Genomic DNA, 22,500 nt, shown 5'->3' with positions numbered 1-22,500 from the left:
CCAAAATAAAGATAGCAAAAGAAAAACACTACCTCAAAGATCACAGCCCAGCTACACAAATAAATCCCTTTAGACCTCGGTGGGGAAATCTATTCTGAACACGCACTTATCGACATAACTGATCTAAAGGACCTTTATGGTGTTCTGTAAATTTCCACAAACGTAACTATATATATATATATATATATATATATATATATATATATATATATATATATATATATATATATATATATGTATACACATAAACATATGTATAGATATATACACACACGTGCTCTCGACACGTCGCCTGCCAGGAGTGCGGAGTGCTCTCGACACGTCGCCTGCCAGGAGTGCGGAGTGCTCTCGACACGTCGCCTGCCAGGAGTGCGGAGTGCTGTCGACACGTCGCCTGCCAGGAGTGCGGAGTGTATATATGTATACATATATATGTATACATATATACACACATATATATATATATATATATATATATATATATATATGTATAAATATATATATATATATATATATATATATATATATATATATATATATATATATATATATATATATATATATATATATATATATATATATATAGCGGAATGGAGACGGTTGATCCGCTGTGGCGACCCCTAACGGGAGCAAGCCAAAAGAGGAAAAAGAAGATATATATATATATATATATATATATATATATATATATATATATATCTTCTATATATATATATATATATATATATATATATATATATATCTTCTATATATATATATATATATATATATATATATATATATATATATATATATATATATATATATATATATATTGGATTCGCTATATATGCCAGATATCCCTTATTGTCGGGTTTTCCGTGTGTGTGTGTGTGTGTGTGTGTGTGTGTGTGTGTGTGTGTGTGTGTGTGTGTGTGTGTGTGTGTGTGTCTGCAACGCGAGGCTCCACAGCACGAACCAGCGAACAGATTTCGATGAAACTTTGCCAACAGGTGCCATATGGGGTAGGAATGTGCGCGTTTGAATTTCGTTGCCAAGCAACCACCTGTTGCTGTGCAGCGGCCGAAAAACTGCGTACAGTATTTTCAATACTTGTCCTTCAGTTTTGAATGTAGAGAATCAAGACTTTGGAATTAAACACTTCGAGATATTTAGAAAATTTTGCTTGAGCCGATTTTTGATTGAGGTTTTATTTTTCAAATGGTAGTCCTTCAAAAATCGGGTGTCTATTTACCGTCATTTTTTATGAGGGGCTTCGGAAAGTGGGCGGAGCTTAGGGAAAGTGGACGTGGTTGATGAAAAGTGGGAGTGGTGTAGGAAAGTGGGCATGGCTTATGAAAAATATTGTGTGGCTCGGGAGGTGTGGTCAAACAAGAGCATTGGTGTGGTCAAACAAACAAGAAACAAGAGCACTATGCGGATCATAACGGATGATCCGCTGTGGCGACCCCTAACGGGAGCAGCTGAAATAAGAAGATATTGTTGCGGTCTTCGCGCCCGCCGGCGTGCTGACGGCCACGTAACTCGAATCGCGGCACGTCGCCCACCGGACGGACAATCCAGTCGTGACCCTCTCGGACTAACGCCGGGAACCAGTCACGGGTGGACCTTTCGGTCTCACCGCGATCGAGCCAATCAGCCCCCGCGTGGGATAGGGTTGCTCGCCGGGTCGACCTACCTAAGTACCCACGCGGAGGGTAGACCGGGCGATCGCACCTCGCCGCAGGTCGACTTTGGACACGGGCCACTTAAGCGACCCGTTCCGTACTATCAGAATAACCGAGCGGTGTTATCGTCGACCTCGACGGTTCGATTAATTATCGGGCGTATTCAGCCCACTACCAACCCTTTACGTGAAGCAAGATGGGGATTCAATGGAGGAAAAGACGAAGCGAAGCGGGAGAACAGTTCAATAATAAAGCACATTTATTCGCGGCACACGGGAAGCACACATATTCAATTCCACCAAAAGCACACAAAAAAAGAAAACACAATTCCATTTACACAAAAAGCAAATGTAAAAGCGAAGACAATGCAGAGCTAATACCGACTACCGAGCACACGGCAACACTTATACAATTCTACTTCACAGACGGCGCCGACAACACATACCCAAAACCAAGGAAAAGAATACCCTCAAGGATGAGGCGGGCCTGAGGCCGAGACCGGGTCGCGCCTACCCGTCTGGTGATGAGACGCGGAGCGGCGATGGCGCCTCACTCCGCGGGCCTCGCGGACAGTGTCTGGCAGGGGGTGGGAAAGGGGCCCCCTTGGTCGCACTATCTCAGCGCGGGGGGAAACAGGAGGGGGTTGCTGATGCTCGGGGTATAGAGGATCTTTATTATCCCTGGTGTGCGTCTCCACCTCGGCCAGGTCGCGCTGCCGGCCTCCCTCGGGCGTGCAGCTCCCGGCACCGACGCGAGCACCCCCTCGTCTGCCTTCGCCGCTGCCGCCTCTCCGCCTCTGGACTCTCCGACTCTGGACTCTTCTTTGGACTCTCCTCGTTGGACTCTCCGACTCTCCTACTCTCCGCCTCTGGACTCTCCGACTCTCGACTCTTCTTTGGACTCTCCCGTTGGACTCTTCTTTGGACTCTCCCGTTGGACTCTTCTTTGGACTCTCCCGTTGGACTCTTCTTTGGACTCTCCCGTTGGACTCTTCTTTGGACTCTCCCATTGGACTCTTCTTTGGACTCTTCTTTGGACTCTCCTATCGACTCTCTCCAGCTTCTCCAGCTACTGCAGGCTTCGGGCTCCAGACTTCCACACTCTTACTCTTCTGACTGACGAACACGGTCCTTTTATCCCCCCGTAGCTTCGCCTTTGACCCCCTCCCTTTGACCTTTCACCTCGCTCCCCATTGGCCCGAGAAAAAGTGGGCGTGAAGGCTTTTTGATCCACAAATTTGCATATATCGATCGTTCTGGAGGCGGGGCCAAATCGCCCCTCGCTCACCGATTGGACGGCAAAAAGTGGGCGTGTGTCGTTTTTGATCCGTTTTTGAAGCACAAAATCCGTGATTTTGTACACGCTGTTCGACGTGCGCCCTGCACGAGTCCAACACCGGTACCCACAGCGGGGCAAGAACGGTGGCGATGCTACGGTTGCGAGGTGTGATGTGAAGGTCGTGGCGGTTGTGGTGAAGCGGCGTTGTGGTTGGTGGTTGATGTTGTGGTTGTGGTGGTAATCATGGCGGTTGGTCCAAAATAAAGATAGTAAAAGAAAAACGGCTATCCTGAAGAGTCGCAGCTCGCATAAATGACATGTATTCCCACTAGACAACGGGTTTGGGCCTAACTACACATATACTTGCCGAGATACCTCACCTAAGGGACCTGAATGGTGGTTTGCGAATTTGGTAACCACAACAATATATATATATATATATATATATATATATATATATATATATATATATATATATGTATTTATATATATATATGTGTATATATATATATATATATATATATATATATATGTGTATATATATATATATGTATATATATATATATATATATGTATATATATATATGTATATATATATATGTATATATATATATATATATATATATATATATATATATATATATATATATATATATATATATATATATATATATATATATACACACACACATACATACACACACACATACTATCGGGGTACACATTGTAAGCAATAATGAACTGTGCTTCTCCATTGTCTCGGATCGCTCACCTGCATTTGTTTTTTTTCATTTATTAATTTTAATTTTTTTTTCATTTTGTTATATTTTCATTTATGGATGCTTTCATGATGGTTCTGTAACTTATGTTTTTCTGGTGTATCGCCTTCGATGTCAATCAGCACACAAAATTAACTTGCTTCCCCATTTACTCGGGTCACTCACCTGCATTTATTTTTTCATTTTTTTCCATTTACTTATTTTCATTTATTCATATTTTAATTTACGGACAATTTCCAATGGCTCTATGATTTTTTTCTGGTGTATCAACTTTGATCTCTGTTGGCATGCAAAATTTCAGCTTTCTACATTACCCAGAAGGTAACAAACATTAATATCAGTCAGTTCGTCAGTGAGCGAGTCAGTGATTCAGTGAGTTTTTTTGCGTACCAGGTTAGATATCAGGTTAGAATGAGCTTTATTTATTACATACCAGCAAATACAACCTGTTGCTTTGCTGATGGGGGTATTAAGGGGAGGGAGTAAGATGGAGGGGATGGATAGAGGAGGGAGGGAAGGAAGGGAGAGGGAGGGAGAGAGGAAGGAGGGAAGGGGGAAAGAGAGAGAGAGAGAGAAAGAGGAGGAAGAGAGGAGTGGAGGAGGTAGGGGGAGGGGTAGCAATGGGAAGCTAGTAGGGGTGAGGAAGGGAGGAGCTAGGAATGGGGGAAGAGCGAGGAAGGGGTGGTGAGGAGAGCAACGCTTCACCAAATGTCGATATACACTCCGGGAGGGGGGTGGGAGCGAGGAGGTGGGGGAGGGGGTTTGTGACGAGGTAAACGTGAGGGGAGGGGTTCTCAACTTGCGTTTGGTAATGGAACTTGTGGAGAAGTGGGGGAGCGGTAGTACAACATTGAACGAAATGGGGTACATTAAAACAGCATGTTAATGCAACACACAGAGTCCTCCGGGAGATGTCCATGGGGGCTGGAGAGGCGAGTATGTTTTGGAGGAGGTACAGAGGGGAGGTGGAGAGAAGGCAGCATGAGGGCAAGGGAAGAGAAGGCAGCATGAGTGTAAGAGAATGTGGTGTGAGGGGATGGGAAGGGAAGGCAGCATGAGGGAAAGGAAAGGGAAGGCTGGGTGAGGGGTGGGGAAGAGAAGGCAGTGCAAGGGGAGGGGAAGGCAGAGTGAGGGGAAGGGAAGGCAGCATGATGGGAAGGGAAAAGGCAATAAAACGTGCCCCAACAGTAACATTTTCTTTTTAACTGGTGGGTTCGATATAAAACCGAGTGGGAGCATTTAAAACCCACCCGAGCTACCTGGCAAAGGCCTGCTTGCATGCCTGCATGCTCGCACATGCAGGGACCTTTGCACCTCTCTGTTTGGCTCACTCCAAATCGGATTCGCACATGCTACCCAATGGGGAAACAATTTTAAATTCAAAACTTAACAGTCCCCTCCATAGATGGGGAGGGGTGGGGGACCAGTGGGAGGGTGGAGGGGTGGGGGATCAGTGGGAGGGTGGACGTGTGGGGTGGGAGAGAGAGGGAAAGGGGTGGGAGATAGAGAGAGAGAGAGAGAGAGAGAGACAGAGAGACAGAGAGAGAGAGAGAGAGAGGGGAGAGAGAGAGAGAGAGAGAGAGAGAGAGAGAGAGAGAGACAGAGAGAGAGAGAGAGAGAGAGAGAGAGAGAGAGAGAGAGAGAGAGAGAGAGAGAGAGAGAGAGAGAGAGAGAGAGAAAGAGAGAGAGAGAGAGAGAGAGAGAGAGAGAGAGAGAGAGAGAGAGAGAGAGAGAGAGAGAGAGAGAGAGAGAGAGAGAGAGAGAGAGAGAGAGAGACAGGGGAGAGATAGGGGAGAGATAGGGGTGAGAGAAGCAGAAGGGTGGGAGAGGGAAGAGAGAGGGGAGGAGGGAATCTGGAGGGGGAGAGGGGGGATTCCTGAAGATGTGATGCCCAGTTTATTTAACATCCATCCGAGAGATGGCACACACATTAATGAATCGCCCTGCCTGTGAAACAACGGGATGACAGTTTATAGCTGGGTCGGGATTTGAACCCAGGCTAGACAGCTTCGAGCGAGCATGTGTCCCTCTTGGCTACCCTACCTTGATGTGGCGTTCATTGCTTTGTAACAAGAAACATTTTTATTGGGTAAGGTAAGGCTTATTTTGTTTTTTCATGATGAGCACCCCCAACATTATCTTCAAAAGGGGTGTTTAAATTAACCCAAACACCCAATTCCAATTTTCATTAATGCACAACCTTCGAGTTCCCTTTGTATGCATGCAAAGTTTGGAGCCACTATGTTTCATGGTTTTGGAGTTATGGAGGAGACGGACAGACGGATGGACACACACTGACATTTATTATTGTAGATATATTGTTTCAGTTGTGGAAAATGACCCTGGGGTGTCACATAAAGGATTCTTTAGTTGGATATCTCATTCGTAATTGTGGTTAGTTTGGCTACCTTTCCCTCGTATCAGGGCCGTGGAAAATGCATTATTATTGTTAGCAGGTTCCATCCCCGTTGTGATTCCCCACCTTGTTGAGATCCCATCCACCCATCCATACATCCATCCCAATACCTCACCCCTCCCCTCTCAAACCTTGCAAACCCTGTACTTTCCTGGAACCCCCCCTCTTCATATCACCCATTTCAATCCCTCCCATCCTCAATCCCTTCAAATTTTTTTATCCCCCCCCAGCCCCCCTCCCCCACATCTTTCCACAGCACAAACCACACCAACACCATAGGCACACAGAAACCACAATTAAAAGCTGACATTGGTGCTGTGATTCCAATGACGAATTCTGTTGTGCTGCCAAGATGCAGGCACCACATGTAATGGCAAGCGAGGAACGCAATGTCACACTGTGGCAAAGGAGAGGAGCCAATGGGGATATGACACGAGCAGATAGAAGGGTGCTACAACCGCCTTTGCCACGCCTCGCACCAAGCTCGATATATGCCAAGATGCGCCAGCGAACGGAGCCGTCTGACGAACCCACCTTCCCGCCGAGATGCGCTGAGGATCAAAACAGGACTCATAACTGCCACCTTCCCAAAGCTGCCTTCCCAATGCTGTGTTATTTCCTGGACGAGTTGCACTGCCCAAGGCTGACCGAAGGGTTCTGAGGGCAAACAGTCACACACAATCCTTGGGTGCAGTGGCTCCAATCACACATACACATGACACTCCCGACACCATATCCACACAACACTCGCAATCCCTTCTTCCCCTTCTCTTCCCTCCACCTTTGGACCAATGCAAGCCTGCCCACTTGTGTAGGGTGAGCGAGAGGCCGTAACCAAGTCTCAAACTTATTTCTTTCTTTCTCTCCCTCTTTCTCTCTATTTTTCCTGTGATGAGTGAGGTGTGCCTTCCTGTCTTAGATAAGTAATAATGTTTAAGGGGACCTTTGTGTGCTTGGGGTTAAATTCTGTTCTTGTGTTTCTGAATTATGTTTGCACTTTTGAATGACTGCCTATAAATGTGGGCCTTTCTTTGAATTGTTTGGTAAACTGTTTCAAACCTGCATGACTATCTCTTTCTCCATTGGTTCGACATAGCGTGGATGCCCAATTGACGAAAAACACCCAATGGGTGGGGGAGGGGGGGAAGCTGAGGGAATGGAGGGGGGGGTCATTTGTCTGTGCATGTGCACATTGAGGTCCATTTGTAGTCTTTTTTTTTTTTTTACCTTAATTATACATTTTCACACTCGCTTAGCCTATGATGCTTTCGACTCGAGATGTTATTATCCTTATTGTTATTACTATTATTATTAATATTATTATTTTGTAATAACGTTAATTTTTTTATTGTTATCATTATGCCGTTATTATTGGACAGAATTTTATGATTCATTTATGGTCAGAATAATTCTTACGTCCGGTGGGTGTGCGGACCAGCAATTCTTAGCCAATACACCACCCATGTGTAGTTGCACATGGATACATCCAATTTTCTCCAGATTTTCCTCAGTTGAGTATTAAACAATGCTAGTGACCATTAGGAATAGGGTTATGCATAGAAGAAATATCACATTTGGGCATACTGTGTCTGGGGGAGGGGGAGGGGTGCTACATATATAAACCGTAAACAATCCACATACAGTACACATATAATCTGATGGCTGGCAAAAATCTGGAAAGGCAATGGGTAGACATCATTCATGTGTAAACACTCACTTTAACACCTTCAGTAGCTAAAGTTCATTGCGGCCTCGCTATCGGCCAAGCAAGTCAAGACAGCTCGGATCTGTTAATATGTGGTGGATGCAATATACATATAGAATGCCTCAAGGACGTCACATTTCCTCCAAATTTGTTTCAGTTTAGTGTTAAACAACAGTAGCGACTGTTTAAAAAGGTAATCATATGTTGGACGGAATTGGCTGAATAGTCTGTGGTTAAAATATTTTTTTTACTTCCAGTAGGTCGCTTCATCATCGCTTCAAACATAAATCCTTCCTCTTCTCCAATAGCTTGATTTCTGATCATCAATTTGGTTTCAGATCAGGTCACTCTACCCAGGATATGCTGTTTCCGCTCTCCCACCAATGGACGGAGGTCCTCAATGCCAGACATGAAATCAGAGCCATATCCCTAGATATATCACAAACTTTCAATACGGTCTGGCACCCTGCCCTGCTCACCATACTCTCTTCCTATGGTATCCAAGGCCATCTCCACTCATGGCTTGCAGACTTCCTCTCCTGTCGCAGCCAATGTGTGGCCATAAATGGAGTTTTCTCATCCCTTCTTCCTGTCGAGGCTGGAGTTCCTCAAGGCAGCGTTCTGGGCCCTGTTCTTTTTTGTGGTTTTCATCAATGGTTCTTTTTTCTCTCCAACTCTCTGGAAAATCCTCTTTATCTCTTTGCTGATGACTCCACCCTCTGCCATACCATCTGCCATCCCTCAGACCAGCAAGCAGCAGCTTCTTCACTCTCTGCAGATCTGGGTAAAATCACAAACTGGTCCAACACGTGGAACATGTCTTTCAATCCGGACAAATCTCACACTCACTTTGTCTCTCCGAAAGGACCATTTGAACCCCCCCCCCCACCATCTACTTTCTCAACAATCCGCTGGAAGAAGTCCTTTGATTCAAGCTTCTGGGTCACACTATCTGCCATGATCTTTCCTGGGAAAGTTGCATTTCCAACCTGGCCTCCAAAGCCAGTCGCCGACTGGGAATCCTCCGTCGTGCAAAGTCCTTCCTCGGCCCACCTGAGCTCCTGATGACATACAAAGCTTTCATCCACAGACTGATGGAGTACTGCTCTCCACTCTGGGCTGGTGCTCCTGCTTCTCACCTTTCTTGGCTTCACGCTGTGGAAACCAAGGCATTTCGGATCATTGGTATCTTCTGTGGTGAGGATGAGTCTTTGGGCCTCTCACTCTCTCACCGCAGGCAGGTCGGTGGACTTTCTGTCATCCACCGTCTGCTCTCCAGTCTTGCCCCCCCCTGCTCTGTCTGCGATTTGTCCCCCCAATATTTCCGCAGGGTGCTCAAGGTCCGCCAGCAACCCCTTTCTGGTAAAACTACCAAAATCACGAATTGCTGCTCACCCTCACTCTTTAATTCCTCTATTTTTCCCGCCTTTGGAATAAACTCCCACACTCTCTTCAATCCCATTCTTCCCTCCAGGCCTTCAAAAAAAATTCACCACCACCTCTTATCTTCCCCCATCCAAAACTTCGATCTTTTATATCCCCATTAATCCACCCTAAACCCACCTCCTTCAAATTCCCTGCTTTCCTTCCTGAAAGTCCCTGTAATGTCCATCTTGCACACCCTGTGTTCCCTGCCCCATCCCTCTCCCTTCCATCGATCTCCTAATGTCTCTGTTTCCCACTGTTTTGTCCTTCCCTCTCCCACCCCTCTTGTCTCATGCCCCCCTCGCTGTGCACTGTGTGTTAGCTCTCATACGAGCCTTGACAATGTATACAAAAAAAGGTGTACCCCATGAAGTGCCACGATAAGCTATTTATACACCTTAGCACGGGGTTCGTCCAAGGCAGAAAATCCCCTGGGGAGGGGGGCAATGAAGTCATAACAACCTTTGTTGTGTGACCCATAGTCGTCCTGACAAGTTTGGTTGAGATTTGATAAGTAACGACCAAATGTATCGCGGTCAAGCAGATACCAAATTGCATATTTTTTGTATGATGGTAATTAATTAATTTGATGCTAAAATCTTGCACAACTTTGTGATGTTAAAAGAAACCAGGAGTCCTGAATGTTCTGTTACCTCGTTTGTAATGTTTCGGGAGCAGGCGGGTGGGGGGCGAGGGGTGGTGGGGGGGGGAAGATAGATGAAAGGTCTTGGAACCTTAGTCATTATTTACCCATCAGTCAATTTTAAGTCCATTTACCCGTTACTCCACTGACGAGGCCTTCCATCCGCAGCTCAACTGCTCTCCCCTCTTGGATGACACCCCTGCCTCACATCTTGCTCAGATTGATGCTGTGGAAACCAAGGCTTTCAAGATCATTGGAATCTCCCACGATGAATCTGAGTCTATGAACCTATCACTCGACGTATGAGTCGATGAGGCAGGTCGGTTGTCTCTATGTCTTCGAACTCCTCCTTTCTGGTTTTGCACCCTTTGCTATCTCTGTGCTTTTGTCCCTCTCCCTCCCCAGGTTTCTGCAGTGGGCATGTGGTCCACGAGCAACCCCCTTCTGGCAAAACTCTCTAAGTACAGAATCATAACTATTTCTTCGTTTGTATGCAGTACAAAGCTGTGGCGTAGCATCATTGTCTGAGGGTGTGGTCGTGCTCCTTGATTCAATGCCCTCTGCTGGTTAGAGCAGGAATTTGTAATTTGTTCATGGTACTGGTGATAGCTCACCCACTCTTCGTGAAAGACACTGTGGCATCTTTAACGTCCACCAACGAATGCTGAAGAACTTTAAAATCATATTGATGATTATCATACAACATAGATCATAGATATATATATATATATATATATATATATATATATATATATATATATATATATATATATATATATATATATATATATATATATATATATATATATATATATATATATATATATATATATATATATATATATATATATATATATATATATATATATATATATATATATATATATATATATATATATATATATATATATATATATATATATATATATATATATATATATATATATATATATATATATATATATATATATATATATATATATATATATATATATATATATATATGCCTGGTGTTGGCTTAGCGGTTAGGGTGGTGGCTTGGGATCCAAGGGTCCTGAATTCAAGCCCTGTTTGCCGCTGAATTAATACACAAGGGGGTTGAATCAGCCTGTCATCCTTCCGAGGTCGGCAAATTGAGTACCAGCTTGCTGGGATAATTGAGGCATTCGAGTATCCTGCGTTGGAGTGGCGACCCATCCAGGATTGTGCCCAATAGCGCAACAAACTGCTTCGGCAGCACCGACACTCTCTGTACAGAGTATGGTTCCAATTATTGTTAATATATATATATATATATATATATATATATATATATATATATATATATATATATATATATATATATATATATATATATTGATATATTGATAGAGATCATACTATCAAATTTATGTCAGGATCTCGAAAAACAATCAAACTATTCATTGTTCCTTTTGGTATATTCATTTCCAGACACCCTACGCGAGCGCGCGCGCACACACACACACAGACACACACACACACACACACACACACACACACACACACACACACACACACACACACACACACACACACACACACACACACACACACGTATCTTATCGACGTGGACATGGGTACCAAATCCCATGATTTGCTTCCCCTGCATATGATGCTTGTTAAAATAGCTCTCACCAATCCCCAACCTCGAAAATGGTTGCTCTGTTGAACTTCTGTTTACCTGTATAAAATCTCGAATCATTACTCTTCATTCCAGTTGTTGAAGCAGTAAATCAAATTAACAGTTTTCCCGATTGGATGACATGTTACGATTTTAACCATATTGTGGAGTTGAGACACAACTGCATTTGAATTCCTATTTGTTTTGCAGTTGAAAGAGGAATGATTGCACTTTCAAATTTCGATGCACCCTTTGGCTTCCTCATTTGATGAACAAACCAGGGGGTTTGACATACAGTTTTTTGACCCTTCAGTGCGAGGAATCTATTAATTTGTGTAACCTCTTTTAGAAGTCGTTATTAGTCCCTACCTGTTTCACCAAATATGTTTGCCTCCGTCTGTCCGTCCAACCTGTGGTTTTTCAGACTTTTTCCCCATATCCTATAACATATTCAACTGAAATTTGGTACATAGCTTTATTCTGATAAGATACAGAACAAGTTCGAGTTTCAGGGCGTTTCGTCAATTTTTCACAGAGTTATACCCTTTTTGGAGATAGAAAATATCACATCGGTAGAGGACATGTGTCACAAAACAATTCTCGCTCTTGTTGAATTGGCTGGTGTTTAGGAGCAACTTCAAGGCATGATGGTACAGTATTTATTACAGTCCTTAACGGTCTTGCTTTCTTGAATTTCACTTGAGTTCACAGTGCAGTGAATATTATCATCCTCCATGATTGCGTTATTTTTCACAAATTATTGTTCTCGTGGCAGGAGCTCAGAGGAAAGGTGGTATGAGACAGCAATGGAGGGTTGGATGCTTGGGGTTTTGTATGCTAAATAATTTATGCACAAAATGAAAATGCTTTTGAAGAGTATACAATTTGGGTGCTTTCATTATGTCTAATTTGGAGTCTCATAAACCGCTGTGTGGCAGATCCGCTAATTTATTATCCAAAGTAAGCATATTGCAACCCACAGAGCATACTCTCGTGTTATCAGCCTTGCAATATTAATGATGTGCACATGAAATAGAAATACAATGGAATGATGACCTGTGTAAATATTATGAGCTGTCACAACATCAACTGATTTAGTCATTGTCTGATGATTGTTCCTCCTCATCCTCAGCTTCTTCAGTGGAGGGGTTATTAGGATTACTACATTCAGTAATGCAATCATAACCAAAGGACAAAGGGAGTTGGTGCTTGTTGCATGTGCAGTGAGCTGAGATCCACTTCCTCGTCTTGCAGCTGCATGTCAATAATTCTGTTTCATGTGGATGGGACTGGTTCCAAATGCCCTAAAGTAGGGATTACAGTGTCCATGTCCCCATACTCCCAGCCAGATTCCTCAGGAAGTTGGAGAACAGATTGTGCAACAGTTGCTTGGTGTCAAGTAATCATTTGATGATATCAAGCCTGGTGTTGGCTTTGTGGTTACAGTGGTTGGCTTGGGATCTTAGGGTCCTGAGTTCAAGCCCTGTTGGCCACCGAATTAACACCAGGTGTGGTTGACTCGGTCTGTCATCCTTCCAAGGTCGGTGAAATGCCGGTACAGCATCAGCAGCATAGTCATGCCCCAACAAAATGATAGCTAAAAAACAAACAAACTGCTTCTTCATGTGAGCAGAACAGGTGTTCTCTGGAGCTTGCTGCTGAAGACGCCACGATTTTCAGGTTATCATATCCTCCTGCAATTCTGAGTTATTGATCCTTTGTTAGTTTCTCTGCCTGTAACAAAAGTTATTTTGTCAGGAACTGCATGAGATTGACCTTATTATCATCCATGCTGATGAAATTTGGTCAGGATGCTAGTATCTGGATTGTCTGAGAATCAATAATTTGGTGAATTCCACAGTGGCCTGCAAAAGTATGATGCTTTCAAATCAAACTTAATATGTCGTGTCTTCACAAACTACTCCAAAGTGATGAAGCTAAAACATGCAGATAAAACATGAATAAGTCAGACTAACAGAGAAAATCAGATGATTCTCAGTAGTACAAGTATTCAAGCCCTTTGCCTAATTAACCCTAAATCAGTTCAGGAGCAAATGATTTGTTTGAAAGGTTTCACCTATATGTAATCAGTGGTGAAACTTAATAATTAATCTACCCCACTTATCTAAGGTATTTTAAGGTGTAACTCATTTTGGTCAACTGACAAGGAAAGCATGAAGACCAAGGAGCTTTCCAAAGAATTCAGATATAAAGTGGTGGAGAAGCACTATTCAGGAGAGGGTTATAAGAAGATTTCAAAGTCATTCATTATCCCTTTGAGTACGGTGAAATCCATCATTAGGAAGTGGAAGACGTATCATACCACCCAGACTCAACCCAGATCAGGTCGCCCATCCAAACTCAGCAGCCGGACAAGCTGGAGACTGCTTCGAGATGTCACTGTAAATCAAATAATGACTTTGAAAGATCTGCAAGGCTCTATGTCCGAGATGGGGATCAGTGTTCATCAATCAACAATATCCCGTTGCCTTCACAAAGCTGGTCTCTGTGAACAGGTGGCAAGAAAGAAGCCATTACTGAATAAGACGCATCTAAAAGCTCGGATGGAGTTTGTGAAAAATCATCTTAATGATACTGCAGGCACGTGGAGAAAAGGTTTGTGGTCAGACGAGACAAGAATTGAACTTTTTGTTCTAAATTCAAAGCATTACGTCTGGGGTAAACCTAATACTGCACATCACCCAGTCAACACCATCCCTACTGTCAAGCACGGTGGTGGCAGCATCATGTTATGGGGCTGCTTTTCATCAGCAGGGACTGGCAAGCTTGTCATGATGGAGGGGACAATGAACGGTGAAAGGTACAGGAGAATCCTTGATGAAAACCTCCTTGAGTCAGCCATGAATCTGAAACTGGGTAGGAGATTCACATTTCAGCAGGACAATGATCTGAAGGACAAAGATAAAGTCACACTGGAGTGGCTGAATAAGAAGAAAATTAATGTTCTTGAGTTTGATTCCCAAACTGACGATAAGTTGTCAGATTGGTGATTCGCAGACAGGGTATTGCATCACAAAGTGCACCATTCCTCGGATGAACATTGAGCTGGATGTTCCATCTGCTAGCATTAGTAAATGAATGTTAAAGGTCCCATTATGTCTTTCATGAAGAGTGGGCAAATTATTTCCAGCACCCTGAACAAATTATAAATTCCTTTGGTTGTACACCATACCCATGTTCTTGACTTTATTGCATTGGTTTGATATGAATCGAACACGACATCTGCTCTGGTGCATAATTCTGAGAATTGGCTGAAAATGACTCTGCAATATCAATCAGCAAGGTCACCAGATGTTGTGGCATTACTTGGTTTACTGGTTTCCAGTGGTTTACTGCAAAAATAAGGCTTGCACTCGGTCCATGACATCTACGAACACACAAGTGGGATCACTCGTTGGTGTCTTCTTATTCTCACGTGCTTCAGCAAGTGCATGGGAAAGACGAGCTTTGTCTGCTTTCCTGAGGTTTCTATCAAGTGTAACCAGTGAGAAGGTTCCAGGTGCTAGCTCATGCTTACGTACTATGGTGTCGATTACCGCAAGATCAGAAAATTCCAAAATTTATTTTGTACATATATTTCTGAATTTGTGATTATGTGGACATGTACACATGGGTCCCCACTCTGATTATATCATGGTTGTAGCTTTACAGGAATCAGGGTAAACCAACTTGAAAAATAAGCCTCTTCTCAAATCTGGTTCCTAGTCCTTGTCGAGGATTGGTTCTCAGCCACAGAAACTTTTGTGACGGCCCCAAGGTGCCCAAATGTTTTGTGAAGAGTATTCAACGACCTACCACCTACTTATCTACTTACGTTAAACTTGGGTATATATGATCTTCTTCTTCTTTTTTATACAGCACTAGCTTGCAGAGTAGCATCATTGGCTGAGGGCACAGCTGTAGTGCTGATTCAATGCCCTCTTAGGCTAGGGCAGGAATTTGTAATTTGGCCAGTGTACCGGTGATAGCTCGCCTATTCCTCATGAAGGATACTGTGGGATCTTTAACATCCACAAACTAATGCTGGCAGTAGCAGACTGGATGTCCAGTTTAACATCCATCCAAGGGACAACACACACATTGATGAATGACCCTGCCTGTGAAACACCTTGATAACAGTTTATAGCTGGGCCGATGTGAGTGTGTGTGTATATATGTATGTATGTATGTATATATATATATATATATATATATATATATATATATATATATATATATATATATATATATATATATATATATATATATATGTGTTTATAAAACATTGGCAGAAATCGTCCATTTCACCAAGGGCCAGGTGGAATTGGAATTATAAAAGTCATTAAGGAATCCATAACACACTTTTTTCTCCCCCACTAGTAGTAGTCCATATATATTGGACTTTCTAATGATTACAACATTTAAAAAATCTCAACTTGTCCATTTTGTTTTCTTTCTCCAGTGCTATTTGTTTCAAACCTGGACCGCTTACTTGGTGGCCTCATGGGTTGTACTATTAGCAATGCTGAGGAGAGGGAGGCAGCTGAGCAGTCGCGAAACATCGACCGGGGCCTGCACCAAGACCACGTACGCTCCTTGAGAGAAATCAAGCTGCTACTTCTTGGTAACGTGGAGATCAAACAAAATACAGTGAAATATTCACAAGTTTAAGTACAAAAACTCGCAAAGGTTGCACTGGCTTAGCATGAGCAAGATAATGGAACATTTGGATTGGATGATGGGGAGTTTGGGAGTTGGGGGACCTTTAAATGTACAGATAAGCACCTGATTGTTGGTGTGAAAAGTGTACGTTGATGTGTGTTTTGGGGTTACAGGTTTGTTTCTGATAGCTCTTTTTTTCTGTTTGCTTCTTTTTATGGATTAAATTTTGCTTGGACGAATTTGAGTAGCTTAATGACTGTGACACCACGTTACTCTGGTTTTTGTCTTAACGGTGATCTAAGGCCTGTATATACATTATGTTCAGAGCTTGGACATAAATTGCACATCAGAGAAGGACATTAGGAGACACCAATGTACTTTTAAACCTGGTGTTGGCTTCATGGTTAAGGTGGCTGGCTTAAGATGTTAAGGTCCTGAGTTTGAGCCCCCTGTCAAACCATTGAATTGACACCAGGTTGGTTGACTCAGCCTGTCATCCTTCCGAGGTCGGCAAAATGAGTACCAGCGTACTGGGGTTATAAGCCATTCGAGTATCATGCGTCAGAGCGGCGACCCATCCAGGATTGTACAGCTCAGCCAAAATGTAACTGCCTTGGCAGCCATATGCACCTCATGGTGTGAAATGGTTATTAATGTACTTTTACATGAATTACAGAGACATACAGTACGTAGACAATAAACACATCAACATGGTATGTGAAATTTTAACTGGGGCTTCCAGCATAACGTACCATTGACTCAGATTAATTAAGTTAGTTATTTGTTTTGATTGATGGTCACTGAATGACATGGTTCAGGTTATGTTTTCACCCCATGTTTGTCTGTTTGTGGGCTGGATATATCAAAAACTTGTGAACGGATTCGGACGAAACTTGCGGGACAGTTTGGATATGTGACAAAGACGAATTGATTAGATTTTGCTGAAAATCCCGATCCGGATACGAGGATTTTAAAGTGATTCTTCACCATTGAGAGATAGGGCCAAAAACTACAATATGTACCAATAGCGCGATATGTCAAAAAGTTGTGGATGGATTCCAACAAAACTTGATGGATTATTTGGGTCGGTGACAAGAACAAGATGATTCGATTTTTATCAAGGTACTGGTGCAGATCCGAGCCATTAATGTTCAGTGTGATACGAAATGTAAAATGTTCGGCCTGGTGTAGGTATGTGCACCACCAAGTGCCGTTCTCCTTGTTTTTGTAATGGCACTTGCATGCCTGGAGATAATCAAGAAATATCATTGGTAGGAGGTAAGGAGATCATTATGGACAATTGAAAAATCTTGCTCGTATCCTAGATATTCACAAAAGCTTAACAAAACGCCTTTGCATTGGCTTTGACAATACAAGCTTGTTAATTTGTTGTCATAACTTGAGCACAAAGTAAACATTTGTAACTGTCAGAAAGCTGGCTTAGGCTGGCTAAAACGAATAATTTTCTTTGTTTGTCCAAGGGGCACTAAAGAGATATTCTTTGTCGGATTTTCGATTCCCTGTACTCGTGCCACAGAATGCAAGGACCTTTCCCTTGGGCCGAGTGCGCTGGGACTTGCACATAACAAATGACCTTCGAGAATTGGACTTTTAAAACAGAAAGATGTCTTCATCAAGTCCAACAGTCCTGGAAAAGGTTTGAAAAGACCTGATTCCAGGAAGTCATGTGTTCGCGTTTCCACATCAAGTTGCCTTTGTGAAGATTTTAGTTTCAACTGCAGATGGTACTTGTGGTTAGTAACGTCCAACTTTTGTTGGGAAAGTCTTTTAAACAGCTCCCGTGGTTCTTGTTTTTGCTTCCTTCTCTTTAACAAAACAAAACCTGTTTTCAAATGTGTTTCGCATTTCCATGACGATGTGTCATTATGTACTCGGCATACTCTACTTCACATGATCACATTAGCTTCACTGGTTTGTAAATGATCGTATCTGTGACTGTGCTCTTAACCAGCTGCACAAGTAACGACTGTTTGCTCACTGTTTTCGAGCGACCAGGAAACTGCCTTGTGGTTTTGCTTCCTTCCTCCATTCTTGAGTAACGCATGAGAAATGTTCCTCATTTGTTCCTTCTACCAAAGCTGCAGTACACTGTATTCCTTGTACAATACCTAATTTACAAATAGATACATGTGCTTCACTCCCTTCCACTTCCACTGGCATCAATAGATGAAATAAACCGTTTTGCTCAGGGAAGGGAAATGTTCTCACTTGTCATAAGTGAAATATGTTTACCAATACGGGACTTTCGAAATGATGTATGAATGCTAAACCGCATGCACCGAGTGAGTGTTTGCAGTGACTCGGTTCTGCGTGGTTAACCTGCCATTGCGAGTGTGTTTCTGCAGGGTGTGCATTCAAATAATCTTTTGAACATAATTTTTCACATTTCGATGAAAGAGTGGCAATTTTAAAGTGGTTCACCTTCATGCTAATTGGGCTCACGGAAATGTAGAAATACAATAAATACCCATGAGTTGTCGGGTTTCTACCATTTCCTGTTGGTACAAGCAAGCGGCGGGAGTGGATATAACACACGCCTGGCAGGTCTCCGTTCCATCTCCTGAAACCCACCCATGTGTGGAGATAGCAGCTACAACAGCAACTTGCATGCACACACACACACACACACACACACACACACACACACACACACACACACACACACACACACACACACACACACACACACACACACACACACACACACACACACACACACACACACACACACACACACACACTTATCCTTTCACCAATAGATGCAAAAATCTCATATAATCTCTCTTGTGACCACCGTCGTAGCCAGGCTGAGGCAGACAAGGCAGTTGCCTCGTCGCTCATTTCCTGAAATATGATCTGGCCATCTGAGCTCCCATTTTGAGCATTGAAATTAGCCAAGAATAGGTTTCTGGGCATCAACAATGCATTGGCTTCTTGGGGCCGCTCAAGGCCCCCAGACCTCTCACCATAATGACTTCACGCCGTTGGCGCTCGCAACGCTGCGCTACGCGCACAGTCACGTCAACCAAGTTCACCTCTTTTCGCCTCATCGCTTTTGGACCTCTAGCTACGCCACTGGTGACCCAGGAATCAAACCAAAAAAAATCTTTATAACGACACTCACAGCCCATACAGTGCCCACAATCTTCCTCGCTCTATTTACCCTTAAATGAGTGACTCAATTAATCTTGTTTTCTCTTCCAGTGTGATAGATTGCCTACTCCACGAAGGCCACTGTGGGATCTTTAACCTCCACCATCTTGTGCTGGCAAATGCTACTTTCAGTTTAACGTCCATCTGAATGACGGCACACACATTGATGAATCTCCCTGCTGTCGAAACACTAGGATGGCAGTTTATAGCTCTGCTGAGATTCAAACCCAGGCTAGACAGCTCAGAGGTAGGTGTGCATACCTTGAAGCTATCCTGCCAATCCCAAGGTGATTCTCGATGAGTTTACCATGAAACTGACGGTAGTTGGTTTAGGAATGACACAGGATGGTTGAAATGTTCTACGTAGAGGTGCCCACTTTATCGCAGCCAATCATTGTTTCTCATTTAAACTTTGTTGGGTCCTTCCTCTTGGTAATGGTGTTCTGAAACTGAGCAGCGAGATTGTTCCCTTGGTTAATATCCCCATGATTTTTGAAAAAAAGTGTAGGGGATATTGTAATCCGCTCCGTCTGTTTGTCTGTCTTCCTGTCTGTTCGTCTGTCCGTCCATCCCGCTATCTCCTCCGAAATGGTTGAGCAGAAATTCACCAAACTTGGTAGTTTTGTTCCACACTTGGCTGCAAGTTCTGAAAACAGTATCATTTTCTGGCCCGCTCCCTTGGGCAGGGTTAAAAGGTCAAATACCGAAAAATGCAATTTTGAGCATATTTTGAAGCATTTTTGATGAAACTTTTTATAATCAACATTGTGGATGCATGAAATATGGAAAGTTTTTTGGGGATCTGAACCCCCAGGTTCATTCCCCAGGGGGTAGGGACTTTGTGGCGTAGGGGTCAACGACGCGCTGCTCCGATGCACGCTCCCACACCTGACCTGACCTGGTCAAACGGAATTTTTTTTAATCAAAATGGAACGTTTTTCCATCTTTCAACTTTGCTTTAGGTGGGAAGTGTGGGGATTTGCGATGGCGCACCATCGACTTCGCTCTAGTTTATACTGTGTCTGTCGACATTCATGCTCAATCAAATCAGACGTGCGCAATTCTCACAACCTAGATAAAGGTGTCCCATGCCTTTTGGTTGGATGCTGCAGTAGTTAGAATAAGTTACTATAGTATGGAGATTGCAGGTCGAAATGGTTCTTCAGATATAGAAGGTAGGCACACGTGCTTCTGAGCTCTCGAGCCTGGGTTCATTGAGATAGAAGCTTGATGGTTCTTTGGAAGATTGGTGTCTATAATACATAAATACCTGAACTTCCTTGAAAATACCTGGCACATCGTACCACCCTGTGTATCCTGCGCATGTCGTTTATTTGTAGAATGAGTGTTCGAAATATACAGTCGATCCTCATCACCATCACAATTCCCAAGCATCATCTTCCTTGAGAAAACTGTGAGATGAGCTGGAAGATGATTTTAGAGCATATCCTTAAGTTGCTTGACTGATGCATGTACGATGCCTTGGTAATTATATTGCTGAAGCAATAAGAGGGAATTGTAGCATGGGTCATTCACAAACTGTTTTTTTTTTTTGGTATGCAGAGTCGAGGCTCGTGGAAGAGCGAGAACACTGAATGGATCAGAGCATAATAGAACAAAATAAACAGCAGAGAGGGGGTGGAAACACCATCACCAGAGTTGAAGGACAAAACAGAGGGAGACTTAGACAAATAATGGATACAGAGAGGATTGGGGGAGGAGGTGGACAAGATGGATAAAGAAGGAAACTCTCAGGAAGGAACAACTGCAAATTTGGATGGAGTTGGGCTTGGGGAGATCGGGGGGTGGCGAGGGGAGAAAACATCATGGTTTTGGATTGGGGATGATGTGAGGTGGTGATGAACAACTGTCTTCAAGACATGGAGGGAAGAATGATATTTAAAAGAATGTGGTGGATGGTTCCACAAGCTTGAAGGGGATTAATAGCGGACCGTGTGCACCATGCAGAAACCTGGGGGGGGGGAAGGGGGGGAGGGAGAGGACAAAGCACAGAAAGAGCAGACTAAAGGGTGCAAGACCAGAAAGGAGGTGGTGGAAGACAGAGACCACTGACCTTACTGTCATCGTGAAGTGATAGGTCCATGGACTCAGCTTCAGCACAGAAGATCCCAATGATCTTGAAAGCCTTGGTTTCCATTGCCTCATGCTCAGCAAAGCCCAGAAGGGAGAACATTATTGTATCAAGCTGCAGATGAAAGCCTTGTAGGTGGATCGGAGTTCAGGTGCACCAAGGAAGAACCTTGTACGACAGAGGATGCCCAGTCGGTGGCTGGCTTTGGAGGCCAAATTCGAAATGTGGTTTGCCCAAGAAAGATCCTGGCTGAAAGTGGGACCCAGGAGTTTGAATGACCAAACTTCCTCAGAGGATTGTTAAGAAAGTAGATAGGATAACCAGATGGTCCTTTCGGAGAATGAGAGTCAGAGTGTGAGATTTGCCAGGATTGAAAGACGTATTCCAAGTGTTTGACCAATTTGTGATTTTTTTTCAACGTCTGAAGAGAGAGAAGAGGCTGCAGCCTGCTTGAAGGTTTATGGATGTCGTGGCAGTCTCGGGTGGAGACATCAGCAAATGGATAAAGAGGATTTTCCAGAGAGTCAGAGAGATTGTTGATGAGGATCAGGAATAGGACTGGGCCTAGAACTCTGCCCTGGCACACCTCGGCCTTGACATGAAATGTGAACTCCAGTCCACAGTCCTGTTGGTGGAGTTCACATTTCATGAGGTCACATTTTAAATGTGTATTGAAGGTTTACCATCATCATTTGTATGCAATAGGTATCGACTTGGCTTGCACATTTGATGATACTGCTGAACCAATACCTCCTCTAAGACATGGCAAAAATACATTTTGTCCAGCCTATGAAAGCACAATGGCCTATTTTTTTTCTTGAGATTGCACCATGGGACCTTTAATGTCCATCAACAACAGCCAGCAATCATTCTGATTGTGATACAGCATACACTGTTACAAAGCGTCAGTGCTGCTGAAGCAGTTTCTTGGTCGGCGGTTATGTTGGGCAGTTTCCCAGCAGAAGTTAGCACAGAGATAAGTAATTTGTTCAGGGTGGTGGCGTTAGCTCATCTCCC

The 22,500-nt window shown here is 43.3% G+C and overlaps 1 protein-coding gene across 2 annotated transcripts in view; it reads left to right on the top strand.

Moving 5' to 3' along the window:
• Positions 1-22,500, top strand: part of LOC147019026 (guanine nucleotide-binding protein G(i) subunit alpha-1-like) — an 82,674-nt gene that overhangs the window by 17,279 nt on the left and 42,895 nt on the right. For both annotated transcript variants that reach the window (XM_085899197.1, XM_085899198.1), the window contains exon 2: positions 16,018-16,179. In XM_085899197.1, coding sequence (XP_085755323.1) covers positions 16,059-16,179 — 121 coding nt within the window. In that variant the 5' untranslated portion in view covers positions 16,018-16,058. The remainder of the gene's footprint in view (positions 1-16,017; positions 16,180-22,500) is intronic.

The sequence above is a fragment of the Eptatretus burgeri genome, chromosome 10 (assembly GCF_056783735.1).
Source record: "Eptatretus burgeri isolate ZD-2024b chromosome 10, Ebu_testis_v1, whole genome shotgun sequence".
Classification (NCBI taxonomy): domain Eukaryota; kingdom Metazoa; phylum Chordata; class Myxini; order Myxiniformes; family Myxinidae; genus Eptatretus; species Eptatretus burgeri.
The sequence above is the reverse complement of the archived record's forward strand: the minus strand, read 5'-3'. Positions and strand labels throughout refer to the sequence as shown.